The sequence below is a fragment of the Theropithecus gelada genome, chromosome 12, assembly GCF_003255815.1.
Source record: "Theropithecus gelada isolate Dixy chromosome 12, Tgel_1.0, whole genome shotgun sequence".
Classification (NCBI taxonomy): domain Eukaryota; kingdom Metazoa; phylum Chordata; class Mammalia; order Primates; family Cercopithecidae; genus Theropithecus; species Theropithecus gelada.
Genome location: NC_037680.1, coordinates 66973604 through 66994683, shown reverse-complemented (window position 1 = coordinate 66994683; position 21080 = coordinate 66973604). Strand labels below are relative to the sequence as shown.

The window sequence follows — 21080 nt, the reverse complement described above, 5'->3', positions numbered from 1 at the left end:
TTTTAAACTTTGACAAGTCATTGGGAAGACTGGGGTAAGATGAAAGTAGAAAAGCAAATGCCACTCAACAGCTGTCCAATATCCTGGATCACAGGAGAAAAGCTTACCCAGAAGCAAAATTCTGTGTTATGAGAAGAAATGCGCTGAAAGATCATTTCTACTGAGGTAGCCACAGAAACTGCAAGTATCGATGCTGAGGCAGGACGAGGGGTGCACCAGGGTTCCCACCTCTTACCTGCAGCTGGACATGAGCTGCATCAAGCAGGCAGACTTTGAAACTAAATAACCAGAAGTGGATGCTTGCCTTGAGGGGGTGGGGCACCATACACAGGATGACAAAAGGAGAGGGGTGTGAACAGGACAGAGAGAATGGCAGGGACAGGGCTGTCCAGAGTCTCCTTCTTGGGCTTAGGCCGTGCTATCAGCCCCGCAGGTTCCTAGAGCAGCCAGGGAGTTCCCAGAGCGGGGCTCATCCCACCAGTGAGTTGAAAGGATCCCCAATCTTTTCCATTCCTCAATTCCTGATGGGGCTCCACAGATCCCCCTATGAAAAGTCTGAGCCAGGCCAGAGGCATCACTGGCTTTAGGGTCATCTCCCTCTCTGTCGTTCCTGAACATTCACTAGCACTCAGACTGAAGTCAAAGTAGTTCCCACTCACAATGCTAAACACCTTCTCTGTCTGAAGTGAAATTTAAGTCATGGATTTTTCAAGTAAGGAAAAAAGTAGAGTAGGCCGGGCACGGTGGCTCATCACGCCTATTATCCTAGCACTTCGGGAGGCTAAGGCGGGTAGATCACCTGAGGTCAGGAGTTCGAGACTAGCCTGATCAACATGGTGAAACCCCATCTCTACTAAAAATATAAAAATTAGCTGGACATGGTGGTGCATGCCTGTAATCCCAGCTACAAGGGAGGCTGACACAGGAGAACTGCTTGAACCCAGGAGGCGGAGGTTGCAGTGAGCCAAGATTGTGCCACTGCACTCCAGCCTGGGTGACAGAGTGAGACTCAGTCTCAAAAAAAAAAAAAAAAAAAATGCAGAGTAAATACAATTACAATAAACCCCTTCCTACCTCAAACCTGTCAACTTGAACTTTTATGGCTAGAAATTTTGCTCTATTCCGTTTTTAAATGAGGAACTGTAACTGATACAGTTTTTTCCAACCACTCCTGTCCTTTGTGACATTAAGGAAGAAAGGGCATCAGTTCCAGCAATCTCTGAGACCTCTGCACGATGCCCCGCACCGTGCCCACCCTCCATACTAACAATTCTATAATGTTCTCCAATTTTTAAAGCATTTTTTCCACCTTGTATCTCATGTATTTCATGTATCTCTGTATCTCATGTATCTTCTGAAATAGGAAGGATAAGGGTTGTTATTAATCCTCTTTTACAGCTGATGAAACCAAGGCCCTGAAAGGTTCACCAAGTTCCCAGGGTCGTGCAGATCAACAAACTGCAGAAGCAAGACTCAACCAGGTCTTCTGCTGTCAAATCCTATGCCCTTCCCATGGCCAGCAGAGCCTCCCTCAGCCGGATCAGAAACCTTTCAGGGAAATTTAGAAGGTGCTTTCTTTCATACACACAAAGAGTAGTGATCATTTAACCTTAAAATCTTGTTTCACGAAGATGTTGTAATATTATACCTGTGTTTGAAATATATTAGATTTCTAATAAAATTTAATTAGTAGAGCTATGAATAACTTAATAGTAATAATAGTACTGAAAGTCATAGTAATTAATAGTAACTTAATAAATAGTAATAAAATAGCAATGATACAAGTCTCTATTTTGATGATACCAATATTAGTGTCTAATATATACAAAAGAGCATGGGGTTATAAACTAGACAACCTGGGCTAAAGTCTCCAACTCCACCACTCAGAAGGGACTTCGGGCAAACAGCAAATCTGTTCCTTTCCAGGCTTGCATGGTGGATCTGCTTAACCAACACACATGCTACCAGGAACGCATATACATACAGAAAAATACAAGTTTGCCATTGCTGGACTCACTCCTACCATCATCCCACTATGTTAGGCCATAGGTCCCTATTCTAGCATCTTCTGACTCTTACAATCTTTGGGGATCCCATCCCTCTATACCTGCCTCAGGCTCTCCTTGCTCTATTTAGACACATGTATTAATTTGCTCAGGCTGCCATGACAATATGCCATAAACTGGTGGGTTAAGCAATAGACATTTATTTCTTATAGTTCTGGAGCTGGGAATCTGAGAATAGGATACCAGTATGTCTTGGTTCTGGTGAGGGGTCTCTTCCTGGTTTATAGATGACCACCTTCTCACAGTGTCCTCATATGGTAGAGGGAGGGAGGCAGAGGGGAAGAGGGAAGGGTAAAGAAGGAGAAAAAGAGTCGTACACAAGCAAACTCTCTAGTATGTATTCTTATAAGGGCACTAACCCCATTATGAGGGCCCTACTCTCATGACCTCTAAACTTAATTACCTCCCAAAGACCCCATCTCTAAACAGCATCACACTGGGGGTCAGGACTTGAATATACAAAGGAGGTGCGGGACACCATTCATTCCACAGAAACATGCTTCTCATCTCTATCTTTAATACCTGCACTCTCTAACACAATTGGGAACCTCCCCAGGGGCTCCATGAACCGTGGCTGCAGGCTCTCAGGTACTCTATCCCAGGACCACAAGGAGTTAATTTGATCTTTCCATCAATGGAGGGTATCAGGCTCTCATTAAGCCATTGTAAAATGGATGTAATAAAACAACTGTTTTCTAAGATTAGTGTAACAATAAAAATGTTAGTTAAAACTATATATTGAGAGGTCTACAATAATTTTACTGGTGATCTGGAAATTAAAACAAGGACTGATTTAGTCTAATTAGGAAATTGAACATAAACATTTTCCCTATAAAAGATACAAGAATCTTCTCTGTGAAATATATTCCAGGTACCGTAGCATTTCTGAGGTAAGGCAATATAAAACAATGCCACTCTCTGACATGTATGATATAATTTATTTGTTTGCTGGTCAAGTCTTGGTTTGTTTTCTTTCTCAGTTTACATTGCACTTACCAGATAAGCCCAAGGCACAGACAGTGACACCTAAGTTATTAGGCTATTTGGGGCAACATATTCCCTTCCATTCTGTGCTTCTCCAGTCCCAAGGAAATGCCCAAAGGGAAAATGGAGGGTCTAGGATAAAAGCCCTTGAGTTTTCAGTGAGTAACATTAAAAGAAGATCAATGATATCTTCATCCAACACTTCAGGTTCTGACGTTGGGATGTAATTTTCATGCCCACGTTAGAAGCACTGAATTTGTCTCTTCCCAACAGTCCTGCTATATGGCACTGCTTCCAGAAGTAACACTGATAATGACATGTCCCTTCTTTGAAGAAGAGTTCCCAAAATGGATTGACCAGGTGAAAATACGAAAGGGGAATAGAGAGGAGGAAGAAGGTAGTTACAGAAAACATCAAATCATGGGATGGAGCTGTTCTCTACATGCCAATGTTTCCTGAAAGACATCTCCAACTTCATCCTTTCTCTAAGATCTGGGCTTACCAATGCAACTTTCCAATGAACATCTTCCCCATCTCATAGGAATTCCACAAGTTCAAACTCCAGGATCCTCTTCCCCTACCGAGAGACCACACCTCCCTTCCCGGGTTCTTCTCCTTGGTAAATGGCACCAGTACTCATCTGGTACCTAATCCATAATATAACTCCTCTCCCTCATTCCAGCTACGCAAGGTCCTGCTCAGAAGAACTCTTGCTTTTATCCATTTTATCTCCACTCCCAATGCCATAGGCACCTAACCTAACATTTCTGTAGCATCTGACATTTTCTATTCTGTTTTACTGTCTTCCACCTCCAACAGAATATGAGCTCCATGAGAGAGGGATATGTCTGTCATATTCAACACTGCATCCCTAGAACAGTCACTAATCATTTAATAAGCTCTTCTTTAAAGAAATATTGAATGAACACAATATTTAATTGTAAATTAATTCTTCCTAAATGATACATGGTCATCATTAGAAACATTAGTTTTTGACACTTATATTCAGTACAAGTTAGTTTAATCACATTACTCTCATCCTAACACTGCTAAGAGGAGCTAACCCTGAAGGAATAAGAGTTTCACTGGGGGTAAAAGGAATAATTTGGGGAAGTGGGGGCACTTTAAAGGGATGGAGATCTCACCAGGAAGAGACACAGGAGGGTGGTTGAAACCATTAAAAAATGGTACCAGACATTGGTCATTCAAAGCAGAAATAAGGAAGACCAAGAAGTGAGACTGGGTTGCATAAAGGAACAAAATAGTTGCTAATCTAACCCTGTGCCTATGAAGCTATAAGGTAGCAGCTGAGAACATGACTTTGGGATTTAAATCCTATGTTCATTATTCACTGGCTGTGTCATCATGGGAAACTTAATCCCTCTACAATTCTCATCTCTAAAACGGACATAACAATGCCTAACTCACAAGACTGTTAAAAACATTAAATAAAGGCTTACAGGAAGAGCATTTAGCACCATGCTTTTGTAAGTATTTTATATGTAATAAGCAATTAAATGGTAGTATAACTACTATTTTTTATAATATTATCCCATAATTATAATTTTTAAGATTAGAGGTTTTTTTTGTTGTTGTTGTTGTTGCTGTTGTTGTTTTTGAGATGGAGTCTTATCTATCGCTCAGGCTGGAGTGCAGTGGTGTGATCTCAGCTCACTGCAACCTCTGCTTCCCAGTTTCAAGCAATTGGAGATTTTTTAACTTATTTTTGTTTTTTACTTACCTTCTAGATTATTTAGCTATTCTGATATTTTGAAGTTGCTAATAAAAAAACAAAAAACTTTCATCTGGATTGGTAGAAATCACTAAATCAACAAAGAGTACACGAATCATCAGCTGATGACTCAAGAAAACAGCACAGCTCATAATTTGTCTAAAACTCAGAGAAGGAAGAAAAATGGACCTTTGTAAAGTAGGGTGAGATAAATAATAAGAAATCCCCTGCCCAAGCAGTTGTCTTCAAAAAACATAAAAGCAGAAATCAGTTATATCACCTCCTGCTAAAACTCAGCTTCCCTTAGAAAAACATACCAATTCTTAGTGTGATGCTCAAGGCTCCCAGGATCCTTGCCCAGCACACTGGCGCCCTTTTATTACCCTCTCCCTGACCATTCACATATGTGGTTTCCTCTGCCCCCAAGATCTTCACTGGGGGCTTCCATTCAGGACTCTGCTCAAATGCCACCTCCTCAGGGAAAGTCTCCCAGCCTAACCGAGCTGAAACAATTGCTTCTCCTCAGTCACTCTGGGACCCTTCACTCTGTTTTACACCCATCATTATCAGAAGTGAAACCATCTACTTACTGTTCATTGTCTACCGCAGCAGAATGTTAGTCCCACGAGGACTGACCTTTGTCTTTATTATAGATTCCATATATCCCCCGATTCTAGCACAGTGCCTGTCACCCAGTGTGTGCTGCTTAAATACTTGTTGGAGGAGTGAATTAGTAACAATACTACCTACTGTTCATAGTTGAGGACCTACTATGTGCTTGCTAGCATTATCTCATTTAATCTTAGTGACAATGCTATGAAGTTAGGTATAATTATTACCCCGTTTTACAAATGTGGAACCTGAGGCTTAACAAAGCTAAAATTACTGACTTATCCAAGGTTAGACATGGACTAAGTGTGGAATTTGAATCTAGGTCAAATGCACACATGTACATATACACACACATACACTTTTTATAGGCAAATTGGCAAAAAGAAGGAAAAAAGAAAACAGGATAACTACTACACTACTCAACGATCCTACCAGGGCTTAGGACGATGACTGCAGTCAAGCCTAGACCAACTTGCTCTCTTCTCATTCTCCTTAATGGAATGAAATGCCTAGTCAATGATTATAACCAAGGACCATTGGCCAACACTGCATCACTGAATCACTGAGAATTCCTCACTGTACTCAGCAACCACAATGGACAGGAGATGGTCCAAAGGTATAGTACACCTGGACAAATGTAACTGAACGTTTATTCTTCTTTTCGATAATGTCAGAGCTTCAATCTATATGTTAACTTTTTAAAGGAAAGAAAAAATCAGTGGCTGGGCACAATGGCTCATTGCCTATAAACCCAGCACTTTGGGAGACTGAGGCAGATCACTTGAGCTTAGGAGTTTAAGACCAGCCTGGCCAACACAGCAAAACCTTGTCTCTACAAAAAATATAAAACTTAGCTGGGCATGGTGGCACATGCCTGTAGTCCAAGCTACTCAGGAGGCTGGGGTGGGGGAATCATCTGAGCCCAAGGAGTCAAAGCTGCAGTGAACTGAGATTGCGTCACTGCACTCCAGTCTGGGAGACAGACTGAGACCCCTGTCTCAAAAAAAAAAAAAAAAAAGGAGAAAGAGAAAAAGAAAAAGCTAGCAAGTTACTATTTGTCTATAGACTACTATTTAAAGATGTTTTCAGCAGAAAAAAGGTAAGGAAGAATTGCTCAGTATTTCAGAAATAAGAATGGAATTGCTACTTCTTCAAGTTGGAAAGGCTTTGGAGAGGTATGCTATGAACTAAGCTTCTGAGAAAATGTATTTTCTTATCCACTCTTCCAAAGTATCCTTCAAAATTATATAATTGCAGTCTACCAAATATTTCCATGTGTATGTAGAAACATAATTAGCCAAATTAGTTAAGACATTTGACTTGCGCAATAAAAAGGCAGTAAACTGACACTCTATTCTCAAGATAATTAAACAGCTGGTACAAACACTCATAGATGCACTTACTGCCAGTAATAAACTTTATGACCTTTGGGACATCACTTGGCTTTTTGGTATCTTGATTTCTTTTTCTATAAAGAAATGTTATAATGACTATTCAAATCAGAGTTATTGGGCACAGTTTGATATTCTTTTTTTTTTTTTTTTTTTTGAGACGAAGTCTTGCTCTGTCACCCAGGTGGGTGTACAGTGCCTCCATCTTGCCTCACTGCAAACTCCATCTCCCGGGTTCAAGTGATTCTCCTGCCTCAGCCTCCCGAGTAGCTGGGACTCCAAGCACCCACCACCCTGCCCAGCTAATTTTTGTATTTTTAGTAGAGACGGGGTTTCACCATGTTGACCAGGCTGGTCTTGAACTCCTGACCTCAGGTGATCCACCTGCCTCAGCCTGCCAAAGTGCTGGGATTACAGGCGTGAGCCACTGCTCCTGGCTAATTCTTAACAACATACTATGCATTTGCACCTGATCTCATTTTAAAGAGAAGAAAATAAGACTTGAAGCCATGGTGGTTATACAAAGTAGACCTGTAATCATTTATGCCATTTAGGGCAAAATATAGACAGACAATATGCATATTAGGGACAGAAAATCTCAATGTTTACCTGACATATTTGGATAAATGTTTCTTTAAAACATATACAGCTATAACTATGCACACACATGCAGATGCATATACACATACACACATTTGGCTCTTCTACAGGAGGATGATTATATTGATCCACTGTAAGGAGACATGGACTTCAAACTATTTTCCAGTAGAAAATACCCCCAAAAAAGTAGAGACTGTCTAGCACCAAGAATGGAAAATTATGAATATTTTGCCATATTTCCTTAAAGAAAAAAATATTACAGATAATGTAGAGGTCCCCTTTCTTCCCCATCCAAGTCCCTTTCTCTTTTTGTCCTGTCCAGAAAGCTAGGGCTACTGTGAATTTAGAGGGTATTAGTCCTCTCCAAATTTACATGTATGTGTGTATATATATATATATCTCCATGAAAATATGCTAAACTTTTCAAATGTATTGTTAACATTTGTATAACTGTACCAAACTGTGTATTATTTTGAAACCTGCTTTTTTTCCCCAGTCAACATTGTAGTTTTGAGAGCTTTCCATGTTGGCATATTGATCTAGTCTATTTCTGTTAACCCCTGCATTAACATTTCACCTTATGACTATACCATATTGAATGTATCCATTCCTCAATTGATGGCTAGACTTTTTTTCACTGTAAGAAAGCCACAGTAAGCTAGTAAGCATCCTTGTACACATCTTTCTGCATGTATATGAGTTTCTCTAGGGAGGTATTTACCTAAAAAATGTAATTTTTAGGCCACAGGGAATATCTAGCTTGAGGCTGAGCATAGACCGCTAAATTGGTCTCCACAGTGGTTGTCTAGGTAATGGAATTTGCAGGAACCATCTTTACTCTTGTCTGCCACACACCTTGACCATCACCTCAGCCTGTTAGATGGTGGCAGTCTAAGGGCGGTCTGCAATCACAAAAAAGTCTGCTACATATGATGTTTGTCCTGCTCTCTTTAACTCAGCAAGTGCCTCAATCAACCCAGCCACTGAAGGTGGAAGAGAAAGAAAACCATGTGATGCCAGTAACTAAAAGCCCTGGATCCATTTATACTACCTTGCAACAATGGCCTTTTCTTCTTAACTATGAATAGCTCAATTATAAGTAATGCTGTTATTAATAAGTCAGCCTGGTAGCTATATTACATGGTAAGATATTTCTTTGCAAAGATGTTCAAGGGACGATAAAAAAAAATGATTCCCTTTCAATTTCTGATCATAAATTCTTCTATTTTTGAGACTTCATAGCTTACAATGTAATTATGAGAACCTATATTTGAAATAACTCTAAGGGGCTTTTCCAACTCATATCAATGTCTTTGGAGGTAAAATGTGAAAGGAATAGGAAAATAGAAATCTACCCACATATAAATAATAGCTGCAATTATAATTTTCATATGCCAGCTATTATAAAGATAGTAGCTTATAATGCCTAAAACATGGCACTAAGAAGTATATAAGCAATTTAATTTTTAATGTGGCTTCTTTATATCACTAGGTAGGTTATTTTATCATATGTGCTATGACACAGACTATATGTATAAGATAGGGCCTATGCGTCCTCCATATATTAGTAGAGGACTTAGCAGTACAGGAATAATCCGTAAATGCTCATATTTTAACAAATCCAAAGCTCTCTAGTTGGCACAAAATGAAAAATGAAATCCAGTGGTGATGAACTCGCACAGACCTATCCTCACAGTCTCGCCCAATCACTCATGTCTAACAGAACATTGCCAACTGTCCTTTTGGCTAAAAGCAAAACAAAACAAAACAAAATTGAAATCACTAACTTTGTGTTCTCTGACTAGAAAAGCTCTAATTAGATCCATTCTCTAATACCGTGTTAAAATAATTCCATCTCAGACACCCTGAGTGCGCTAATATTTTTATATTTTGTGCGTCAAGACATCCTTTCAAGTTATTTTTTTACTGTGCCTATGAATCAGAGAGAGACTGCATATGTTTAGCTTCCTCTGAAACATTTAGGACTGTGCTAAACATGAACTCTCTGGATAAATGTCTGTGGTGATGGCTTGTGACCTGTCCCAGCAGCTGGCCCAGGCCTACCATATTTTCAGAACAGTGCACTGGGAGAGATCCTCAGAATCCCTAAGTCCCTCACTCCTGAAATTGGGTCTGTTCTAAAATAGAATCAGTACAGTCTTAGATGGCTCTGAAGGTGGTTGACATTTAAGCTCAGCTTTAAAGCCAGGGTATAAATGCCAAGGAGACCAGAACCGAGTATTCATCTCTTGTATTCCCACCAGCATGTAGTTTTGGGTTGAGCAGACCCAGAATGAATATCCACAAATGTCTAGCTACTGTGGATTCCCTATCTCTTGGATAGGGAATTTCTAGTTCATAGTCCATGTTTCATTAGCTTCTTCATAAATGGAATATGCCTTCCTAGTTCCTCCCTCTCCCTGATCCCCAAATTTTAAAAACTTCATGACATTGCCAGATAATTTTTTTCCAACTCAGATCCCAGTGCGTTATTAGGCAGATTTTAATGCCAATACATAGCTCTCCCACTTTAAACTACTTTTCAGTTGGGTTTATTTTTCAAAAAGCTAGGGAGCTATAGCAGTTGAACTATAGGATTTAGCAGAGTAAAGTGCTTACGCCTTTCCGTCAGACAGAACACTGGCAGGCAGTCAAGAGATCTGGGGGAACTTCCCAAACTGTGCAGCCTTGGATACACCCTGCATCCATCCACCTGGCTTTTATGTTGCTAAAATAGTATACTCTTATAATCTCAAACTCTTTCAGAGTTTGTAATAATTCTGTGATTATTAAAACTCAGATGAGTTCAACAAGGCTTAATCTCATTTTGGTCTTAGGAAACTAAACCTCATCACAAGACAGGGGAGGATCCTGAAGATCATTTGATGGTGGCAAAATCATTCACTTTTGGAGAGTGCTGTTGTTTGGGTAGGATTTTTAAAACTTAATTCACAAAGACATTTTTTAAATATTAAAATTCATGCCATTTGATTGATCAAGGAGGCGGCAGGATAATGTATTTTTTTCCCTCATACCAGAGTTTAATACAGTCTGTATCTCCTTTGGCAAATCACCTATCCTGATAAAAAACAAAACTGTTTTTAAATCTCAGTTCTGTAATCCTTAGAGCTTAAAGATAAAGGGAAAAAAATGACCTTGTCTTTGTCCATTAGTCAATTACAGGAAGCATTACTCTTTCCATATTACCACATTATGAATCTGATTTCAAAGTAAGTATTCTAATGAAAAGAGAAGCATTTAACTTTTTTAAAAAAATCCAACTGACTCTGTAAATGAAATTTTTAAACCAAGGTATCAGGAGAGGAATAAGACCTTATGTTCTAAAACCCCCATCATATGAAATAAATTATTCTCTCTTTTATGCATCCGAATGGTAGTAGTTTTATGCCATCCTTGGGAGAATTGAAGAAATGGTCACTCAAGTCATTCTGTATGTTTTGTGTTTCTGAGGAGCGCTCGCTGAGAAAGGCTGGCAGAGTCAGAAAAAAAAAATTCATACTCTTTAAACGGTATAGTGTTTTGTTTTGTTTTTGTGATTGGGGCTTTTTAAAAAGAGAGGTACTCTGGAAAAGGAGACAGAACATATTTAAGACCTACTTTTAGCATGTGAAGGAGCTAGATTCTACATTTTCTTAAATACTCTGATGAGTTAAATGGAACACTCAAATGCCACCGAATACCCCCATCACTCAGAGTTAACAATGACAGCATCTCCGACTGCTTCCTGCATCTTTGCTATCTGCCTGACTCCATTCTAAGTGCTTTGCATCAGTTCTCCTGTAATTCTCTCTAATATGAGATAAGTATCTCCAGATTTACATATGAATAAAACTGAGACTCAGCTCACACAGCAGGCCCAAGAATCCAGTTAAATAAGGAGCACAAGCAGGATGGAAGCCAGGCCAGTTCAACTCAAAGAGCCTCACTTAACACCAAGGCCTACTCTGAAGGGTGCAAGACTTCAGGCTTGTATCCTCAGGCGAGCTGTAAAATAAGGGGCCTGGACTATACTATCTCTAAATCTGTTACCCAGTATGCTAGAGTTAATTTACCAAGATACATAGTGTAAAAACAAGGAAAAAGATTAACATCACTTCTTTTTACTATGATTTTGTATAAAATAATTAGAATTTAAAATAGGGCACAAAACATTATCTTTATGAAACACTTGCTTTTGAATGAATGGAGGATGGTTTTAGCACCCTAATACTCACTTTCAAAATTGTAACCATAAAGTTACACAAGATGATGTAAATTCTAACCCCTGTAGATGTGTTGAGCTGATTATCCGGTATCAGGAGTTACAGTGTGGCCTTATGTTTGTTTTCCTTTGTGCTTTACCATGGTTTGTATATACTAAATGAAAAACACAAACAAAAAACACAAAACTGAGTTGAGGAGAATGATGACTTCAACAGAACCATAAAATCTCCCCTACACTAAAAAGAAAAGAACACACAGCCACTTTACATTTGCAATCTACTTTCCTCAGACCTTGTGAGTAAACTCCCATTCCACTGCTACAGAGCACTCATTTATTTCACATTTTAAAATCTGACACTGATATTACAGTAGAACTGATGTTGTGTCTAAACTATATTCTACAATGCCTGTAAGTCGGCTGGCAGGCTTCCACATGGAATCTTCCTACCTCTGTGAAAAACTGGGCCATGACCAAGAATACTCATACACTGGGCTCAAAGCCACAGTCAATTACATGTACTGCTCTGGCAGAGAAAACACAGGCCAAACAGGTCTCATTTCACCAGTGCTAAGAAAAGTTATTACCTTTTATTTCATTAACTAGCCAGATGACATCAACTCAACAGTTTTTTTTTTACACATACCCTACACAATTGAAAGGATAAAAGTACTTCATTTTCTAGTACTGATTAACTTAATTAGACTAGTCATTTTTTCTCCTTTTCTTTTTTGAAACAGGGTCTTGCTCTGTCACCCAGGCTGGAGTGCAGTGGTGTGATCACAGCTCACTGCAGCCTTGACTTCCTTTTGGGCTCAAAAGATCCTCCCACCTCAGCCTCCCAAGTAGCTGGGACTAAAGGCGTGTGCCACCATGCCCAGCTAATGTTATTTTTTGTAGAGACAAGGTCTCACCGTGTTGCCCAGGCTGATCTTGAACTCCTGGGCTCAAGACATCCTCCTGCCTCAGCCTCCCAAAGTGCTGGGATTATAGGCGTGAGCCACACCCAGACTAGACTAATCTTTAAGAAAACAACCTTTGTTTATAAGAACAAAACATTCTATTATGTAAAGGCTGTATCAGGAGTGCACTTCCAATTTGATATAACTCCATTTCATTTGAAAATCTATGGTCATCACAAATTTGGGGAGAAAAATTTCAATTTGACTAAGATATGTTTAAGGGGGAATGTTAATTATTTTGAAAATCACAAACATCTTGACTTTGCAGGTTTAATCATCTGTATACTTCTGATACTGTACTGTCAACTTGTATTTTTATCAGATTCAGTGGGTCTTGTAGTTATAAACTGCATAATATATCAGATTGATAGAAAAAAAGTAAAATAAGCTGAACTTCTAATATATGCTGATCACTGTTGAAGCAATTCATGTTTTATCTCATCTAGTCTTCACAAAAAACCCTAAGAAGCAGGTACTAATAATATCCTTATTTACAGATAATAAAACAGAGATGCAAAAAGTTCTGTAACTTGTCCAAGACCATATGGTTCCAAGTTGCAGAGCCAGGCAATCTGACTCAGCCTCTGCCAGTAACCACCATGCAATCCTTAAAGTCCTGTTCCTTTTATTTTTTCTCTCCCTTGCTTATGTCTTAGGCCCACCTAGGAACACCCACAGAGGGTGCCTGGCTCAGGTGATGGTATTGGGGGGTGCTCAGAAAGTCCATTGCTGCTGAAGCAATATATGGAAACAGGTTACAGTTTGACACAATTCCATATAACACAAAATATTCTCAAGCATAAGAATACTTACTTTAAGCAATAAAGCACAGACCAACATTTCAATAAATCAGAAACTTGAAATACTATCTTGGAGACAATTATAATTCATTTTCCTCAACCCATTTCTCTTCTTAGACCACAAGATTTCCTTGTTGATCTTATCCACATTCATGATTTTCACTGCTGCAAATCTGCATCCCCTGTCCTCACCTCTCCCGTAAGCTTCGGGCTTATGATACATCCCCATCTAGATGTTTCAACTTCAAACCAATCACACCCTCACCCTATTCTACATCTCCTTTCTGAATTTCCTATTAGATTTTTGGAATTACCATACCAAGATGGAAATGTGGGGGTCTCTACCTCACTTCCACATCCAAATCTGTCAATTTTACCTCCCAGATCTATGCCTTCCCTCAATTTCTTTTGCTACGGCTGCAGTTCAGGCCTGTACCATCTCTTACTTGGACTATTTTAAGAACCTTTTCAGTGGGCTCCTGGCTTCAAAGCTACCCTCCATAGCAAGGTTCAAAGCAGGGAGGGACATACGAAAATCTACGGTCCTCCCTGCTTTGAACCTTGCTATGGCTCCCTACTGCCTCCAGATGAAACTCAGGTTACTGATCCCAGCATCCATCTGGCCTCAATCTCTCCTGTTTTTTCCAACACCTTTCCCTTTAGTATTCAGCCCCTGCATCTTACTAATCTGGGGTTCTTCGGGCCTAAATAACTGTTCAACTAAATTGAACAAATGTCTAGGATTTTGATTTTTAAGTAACACAGAGTAATACTTGGTCCTCTAGAGCATGTAGAATTCATAATTCCAAAATTACTATGAGAATTAAGTCATCTTTTAAAACACTTTTATTGTGGTAGAAACCATTTTTAAAGAAGAATTAATCCTCCCTTAAGGAATCAGAATGGGGGAAATGTTATTTAAGGTCCACCATCTTTTTGCTTTTTAATCAATAATTGAGTTATTCTATTTCTATTCTGTTTCTTCACAGTACCAATTGCCATCAGGAATCTTTGTAAGTAGTGAAGAGTGGTGTATGAGTCAGCATCTCATCAGAGGCAGGCAGCAATCTGACTTAATTCAGGGACTTGGTTAGGTAGGTGACAGAAGAGCTGGGAAGCCAGAACACTGTGATGAGAACCACAGGCAGCCTCTCCATGGCCTCGGGCAGAAGAATAAAGAGAGGAGAGAATGTTGTTGGAGCTCAGGGTCACCCACAGTGGGTGGAGCATGGGTGAGATGCAGCCGCTCACAGAGGTCTCCAGAGCAGAGGAGACAAGGCTGAGAGTCTGGGAAGCAGGACAGAGTACCCAAGTGGAGAAAGCTACAGAGAGAGACAGCTGTAGAGATCTGTAGCTTCCCCTCGAGTCTTCAGCTGAGTACTGACCAGCACATGCACATGAGTAAACTACCAGATGCCAGAGAGAGGACTAGAGGGAACCATCTCCAAATCTTACACAAACATGCTGCATGAGCTGGAAAGAGAGAAATAAAACGCCTTGCTTTTTCCCCTGCCTCCTTTCCTGTAATCCTCCCCTTACCTATGCCTCTCATTAGCCTGGTGGTTCTCAACCTTGGCTGCACACACTAGAATCAAGTAGGAAGCTGTAAAAACGTTGAATGCCTGGGTACGCCTCTAGAAGACTGATGTAATTGGTCTGGGTGCAGCCTGGGCATTAGGAGTTTTAAAAGCTCTCTTGGCGAGTTGAGAACCAATATATTAGCCGAACCCAGGTAGAAGACATGAGAACAGACCCTGGGAAACACAGCCGACAGAAATCAGCACCCGTTCATATGGGGCAAGGAGAGGACCTGAGAGCCTGTGGGTCTAAGATCAGCAAAGATGGCACAATGAGGCGGGTAGAAATAAGGAAGATGATGAGGAAAAAAAAAAAAAAAGTAGGCATGATCTTCCTTAAACCCTTCAGTGGCCAGCTCACACTGAACACCCAGCTGCAGAGTTTCTTCCCTCTTACAATACTTACTGTTATTCCTCCAATGACAAGACTATCATGTGCTACCTCCCATGTGTCCTTGGCTGTGCTGAAGCCCAGCATCTTGCCATCTGTTCTGGTTCATCCTGCAGCATCCCATCAAGAAAGCCTGGTGTTCCTCCTCTTACTAGCTGCATCAGGTATTTTCTTCTTTCCCAAACTGACTGGCTAGTTCATTTGTATATTTAGCTAACACTGAGCAGTAATTGATGGCTAATAATAGGTAATGTAACCCCCCTCTGGATAATATTTGCATGGCAAAACTGACCTTGAGTATAAAAATTCCAGGGCAAAGTCACAGATTGATTGAATAGATTTTTCCGTGTCCCTTAAAATGTAAATACATTTAAATCAAATAACATAGGGGATGGCCTAACACTGGAAAGTAATGATTTACAAATTTACAAATGTTTTACTGCAATGTATTTTGATTACAATCCTACTCATGGCTGCTAAAATGTTAAGCAATGTGAAGATACCTTAAGATACACTTATATATCTTGTTAATCATTTATAGCCTAAAAATATACTTGCTGTAAATTCCAAAGTCTTATGATTTCGAATCAAAAGAAATTTATTTATTTTTAAAAGTGGAAATATTTAGCATTATTATCCTATTTGCCCGAGAAAGTCACTTTCCAGAGAAGGACAAAATCCAAGGTCAAAATCAGAAATCCGATACTCTGTGTGTGTTTTTAGACTGACAGGTCAGTCCCTGAAAAACTGGTTGTATACTATGAAACTGTTAAAATACTGAGTTCAAAACTGGACATGTTATTTTTAAAAAACTATTTTTTGGTATGAATCTTTCTTATTATTACTCTAGATGAAGAATTTGTGAATATCCACAAATATATGGTAGTGCCAACTCCTAAAAGCAAACTTCCAATAGGACAACCACAAAGTACTGAAATAATATACATGCATGCAAAAAGGCCATGGGGAGATCTACTTCTGTGATCCTACAAGCAACACATCAAGGCTCATAATTCAGAGATCATTTCTCTTCACCAACTACTTAATGAATGGTATTCTTCCAGCGGAAAGTGTAAATCCCCAAATCACAACCAATACCACCTGACTGAGCTCCCAAAATTCTCACAAAAGGAACAGACCCATTCTACCCGAGTATGTGGACATAGTCTCATTTTAGCTATTAGACTCTTCTAAAAGCACTTAAAATAATTAATACATTTTAATGAACAGAATTAAAATTCAAAAGAGGTAAATGACCACATACTGATGGAATTCCTGCAGACTCTTGGGAGCAATATGACAATAGTCATCTTCTTCCATCACATTATTAAACAAGAAAAGGAAGATGCTTTTTGTCCGTAAAACCAGAAAATTAAGATTAAGTGAACTGTAGGTTTTGAAATAATGAGTAACTAATACTACCCAAGAAACACACAAGTCTAAGCTTACCAAAAGGAGTAGTAAACCTCCTAGGATTTTATCATGAAAATGCTGCATATGTCTCAGACAAAAGTCAAAGGTAGACGAGAACCATCTTTTCTTAGCATGTGGAAAGAACCTAACAATTCCTTTGAAAATAGAACCTGAACACACACTCTGTACTGAGTCAGTATTGAACTCATGCTATTGACTTATTAAATAATGACGTCTAAGAACTCCACTCGTTGGTAAGACCTAACTGGGTACCTTTCTGGGAATGAATAACAGTGATTTTAAAGACATTATTAAATGCAGTGAGATTTGCTTATATGCCCAAGTTGAAGGGAGGCATCTGATTCATCTTGGTCAATTCAAACAGCTCAGATAATCTAAACATAGTGTGGACAAAATTAAAGGACATTCTGAGTCCTTAATATCATGTGGGCTCTCTTTCTCGGAATGGTCTTACAAAATGTGCCTCGGGGGTTCTGTGGGTCCAGGAAATATCCACACAGTGCCTGACTTTGTTTAGTGACAACAAAGGGATCCAAGATCTAAGAAAGGGAAGGAACAGAACACCACCTCCCGAAGCAAAACTAAACCAACAACAACAAAAAAATACTCACAATTGCTTAAAGAAATGATTGATTCTAGGTTGAAACTTTAAATTATAAAGTATTTTCTTCAGTTAATAGAAGGGAAATAAAGGATTGTCAAATCTTGTCATTGTCTATTTCTCCTCTTTAATTTCTTATAGAAACAGCAGACTTAAATACACACAAACACATCTGGTTGCTTTCTTTTAGTTATAGCAACTTCACATTTTAGGAACAGACATGTCGTACTTTTCTATAAGGCAAGAATGCTTAAGTGGAGCTGGCTCCACGTTTAGAGCCAACAGCACAGAAAGATCTCTAAAGAGCAAGATATACATTAATGGTGAGAAGAAACAGTACACAACAAGAAACACTAGGCTCTTATAGGGTGTTTTCTTTTTTTAGATGGAGTCTCACTCTGTTGCCCAGGCTGGCGTGCAGTGGTGCGATCTCAACTCACTGCAACCTCTGCCTCCTGGGTTCAACTGATTCTTGTGCCTCAGCCTCCCAAGCAGCTGGGACTACGGGTGTGTGCCACCATGCCCGGCTAACTTTTGTATTTTTAGTAGAGATGGGGTTTCACCATGTTGGCCAGGCTGGTCTCAAACTCCTGACTTCAAGTGATCCACCCGCCTCGGCCTTCCAAAATGCTGGGATTAACAGGTGTGAGCCACTATGCCCAGCCTACAGATTTTTTTTTATAACTAAAAGAATTACATGGGAAATTTTAGGTGGAAGAAAGATTTTCAAATATCCTATCTTCATGGTAGACAAAAATGCAGGGAGTCATCTAATAATCCAAAAAAATACTTAAGAACCTCATCCATGTAGTATTATGGAATTAGGGATTATGGTGGGTTACATCACAGTCTTATTAGATATAATGGACATCTTTAGATGCCATATATTCAGGCTCTATCTATGTCAGCAAGTGGCTGAGAATAAAGGCTTTAAAAAAGTCCACTTTATCTATTTAAGCTCTGCTTCATAAATGCCTAGGATGGGTGGACCCTCTGTGGAATAATATGTTCACTAAGCTGGTGTTCCTATACCTGAAAACATGTACTGTGAGAGTCTCTTAGCACATAGCTAGGTAGCCTACAGGTCTTTTCTGTGGGGTGGGAGAGCAGAGGAAGCCATTCTTTATTTATTTGTGATAATCCAACCAGGTTCATGACTTCCTTTCCTTTGTTTCTATTTTAAGGAGGAAGAGAAACAGAAATCCCCATTTCCACTCCAACCCTATCCTCAACACAAATTATAATACCTTAAAATGTAGTAAAAGGAACTATAAACTATAAAAAGATAAAGTTCAATTGCTGAGGGGCAGCAATTGTAAGCATATTCTTACCTGATGTGGCCGATCAATTCAATAAGCTTGTGACTAAAAAAATATGCTGTCAGCTCAGACACATGACTCAGGACTGAACAGACCCCAAAGAGGGTTGTAGTTCCATTCAGGTCTTCCAAATGCCAGTAGAGAAAGGTGAACACGAAGCCGTATCCAAAACCCATGAACCAAGCCACAAACAGCACTGAGCCGTACTGCACGCTGCACAGCAGCTTGATTAAGTCCCAAAAGTTGAAGGCCTGCGAGTGGCTTGTGGTGGTTGGTGTCTCCTCAGAGGACTCTGTGGAGTTGTTCCTTTCCACCTGCGGAATCTCCACCTCTTTCCCTTTAGAATCATTGTTTTTGAAATGGTTGTACCGGAACCGGAACTGAGTAGCAACGATCAAGGCCATGGTCATGAGAACGCCGAAGACGATGAAGACGATCTGGTAATTCCTGTACTCAGGGGGCTTACACCCCTTTCCATCGATGAGCACTTCGATGTGGGTGTAGTCAATCCCGATGCCCACGGACAGCATCGCCAGGCCCCAGCCCAGGGAGCCCCACATGCGCTGCAACCCATAGCGATCTCTGTGTTTTCCCAGATACTGGAGTGTCACTGTGTCTACGATTGTGACAGAAGAGGCACTGAAAAATTCTCCTATTATGACAACTACCAAGATCACCAAGAATATAGCTTCAACTTCTTGCTGATCATAAACAAGCATGACTTGGTCAGAAGGTAAAGATTTGGTGGTGGTAACAATAACAGTGGTTGTCTCCTTGGTTACACTTCCTGGGGGGACAACAGGGGTTGCTGTGCTTGAGTTCAAAGTCAAGTCCATCATACGGTTAGTAATCTCATCTGTCTGGGGCTGCAGAGTGGGTTCACTGTTCATGTTTAGAGCTGTTGGCAAAGTAACAGTGTCCGAGACATTGAGCCCTGTTTCCAAAAGCAGGTTTCTTTTCTCACGCATTTTTGGTGATACGGTGAGGAAAGAGGTAAAGGAAGAATTTGTTGGCAGGATAGTTAACTGGTGACTTGCATTGGTGGGATGAGCTGTTGGGGGAATCTTTGGTACACATCTCAAGGTAGCAGGTTTGACAAATCCAATGCCCAAGTTGAATAAAACCCAACACAAAAGAGAAAAGAGGAGGACAATTTTGCCTTTTTTAAAGCGATCTGCAACTACACCCCAAAAGGGGGCACTGCAGAATTCAATGAAGTAGCGAATACCTACTAGTAGTCCACTCTGGCTTGGAGACATTCCCAGCTGTTTGTAATACACAGGCAAAAGGGGATAGAGAGAGCCATAGGCAGAGTAAAAGAAAAAATAAAAGACCTTGGAAATTAGAAGATCATTGTTTATCTTAACACAATGTTTCTCTATCCAGTCTATTTCCTCCTCAGGAATAGCAGATGTTTCTGTGGAGGAAGGTGTTTCATTCGAAGGTGGTTCTGGTTCCCTGGAAATACCATTAAAGGGATCTGCAAGCACATACTTTCTCTTCTGTTCCTCTTCATCATCCGTTAAAATAGCAACTTTATCATCTGCCATGGCTTACCACCACCATCAGCAAGTTTACAACCTTCGGAATTTGTACTGTTGATCTGTAAAGTAAAATTTAAAAGATGGCTTAGTAATGAAAATCATAACATGTAGACCGGGCGCGGTGGCTCACGCCTGTAATCCCAGCACTTTGGGAGGCCGAGGAGGGCAGATCATGAGGTCAGGAGATTGAGACCATCCTGGCTAACACGGTGAAACCCCATCTCTACTAAAAATACAAAAAATTAGCCAGGCCTGGTGGTGGGCGCCTGTAGTCCCAGCTACTCAGGAGGCTGAGGCAGGAGAATGGCATGAACCCGGGAGGTGGAGCTTGCAGTAAGCAGAGATGGTGCCACTGCACTCCAGCCTGGGTGACAGATCGAGATTCTGTCTCAAAAAAAAAAGAAAAGAAAAGAAAATCATAACATGTAAACATAGAACTTCATCTTGCAGGAAATTAAGCAGTTACAAACTAAAATAGTAATTGCAAGAGAGCATTCTCATCATTTATCACTTGTAGCCACACAATACTTACTGGTAAGGAAAATAGCATTTAAAAAAAATTGAATACTCTTTGTGGCCACTGACTGACTAATTACATCTTCCAATGGCAGGTTTACAGCTCAGATTCATTCCCAGTCTTTTCACTGATTCCAAGGGAAAATGTACAAATAATAGGGATTATGTCTAAACCAAATACAGACAGTTGAAAATAAACACTGTTTATAGTTTCTTGATTTTACTGTTCAAACAAATCCACTGCATTACGAAGTCTAGGATTCTTTAGAAAATAAAGGTAGCAAAAACATTCTGTTTCTAAGGAAAAATAGGTTGCACTTAACTACAAC

General features: G+C 39.9%; 1 protein-coding gene across 1 annotated transcript in view; it reads right to left on the bottom strand.

Annotated features, from left to right (window-relative positions):
* MFSD6 (major facilitator superfamily domain containing 6) overlaps nucleotides 1-21080 on the bottom strand; it is an 86653-nt gene that overhangs the window by 38602 nt on the left and 26971 nt on the right. The window contains exon 3 of the mRNA XM_025404961.1: nucleotides 18704-20294. Within this exon, the coding sequence (XP_025260746.1) occupies nucleotides 18704-20241 (1538 nt within the window). The 5' untranslated portion in view covers nucleotides 20242-20294. The remainder of the gene's footprint in view (nucleotides 1-18703; nucleotides 20295-21080) is intronic.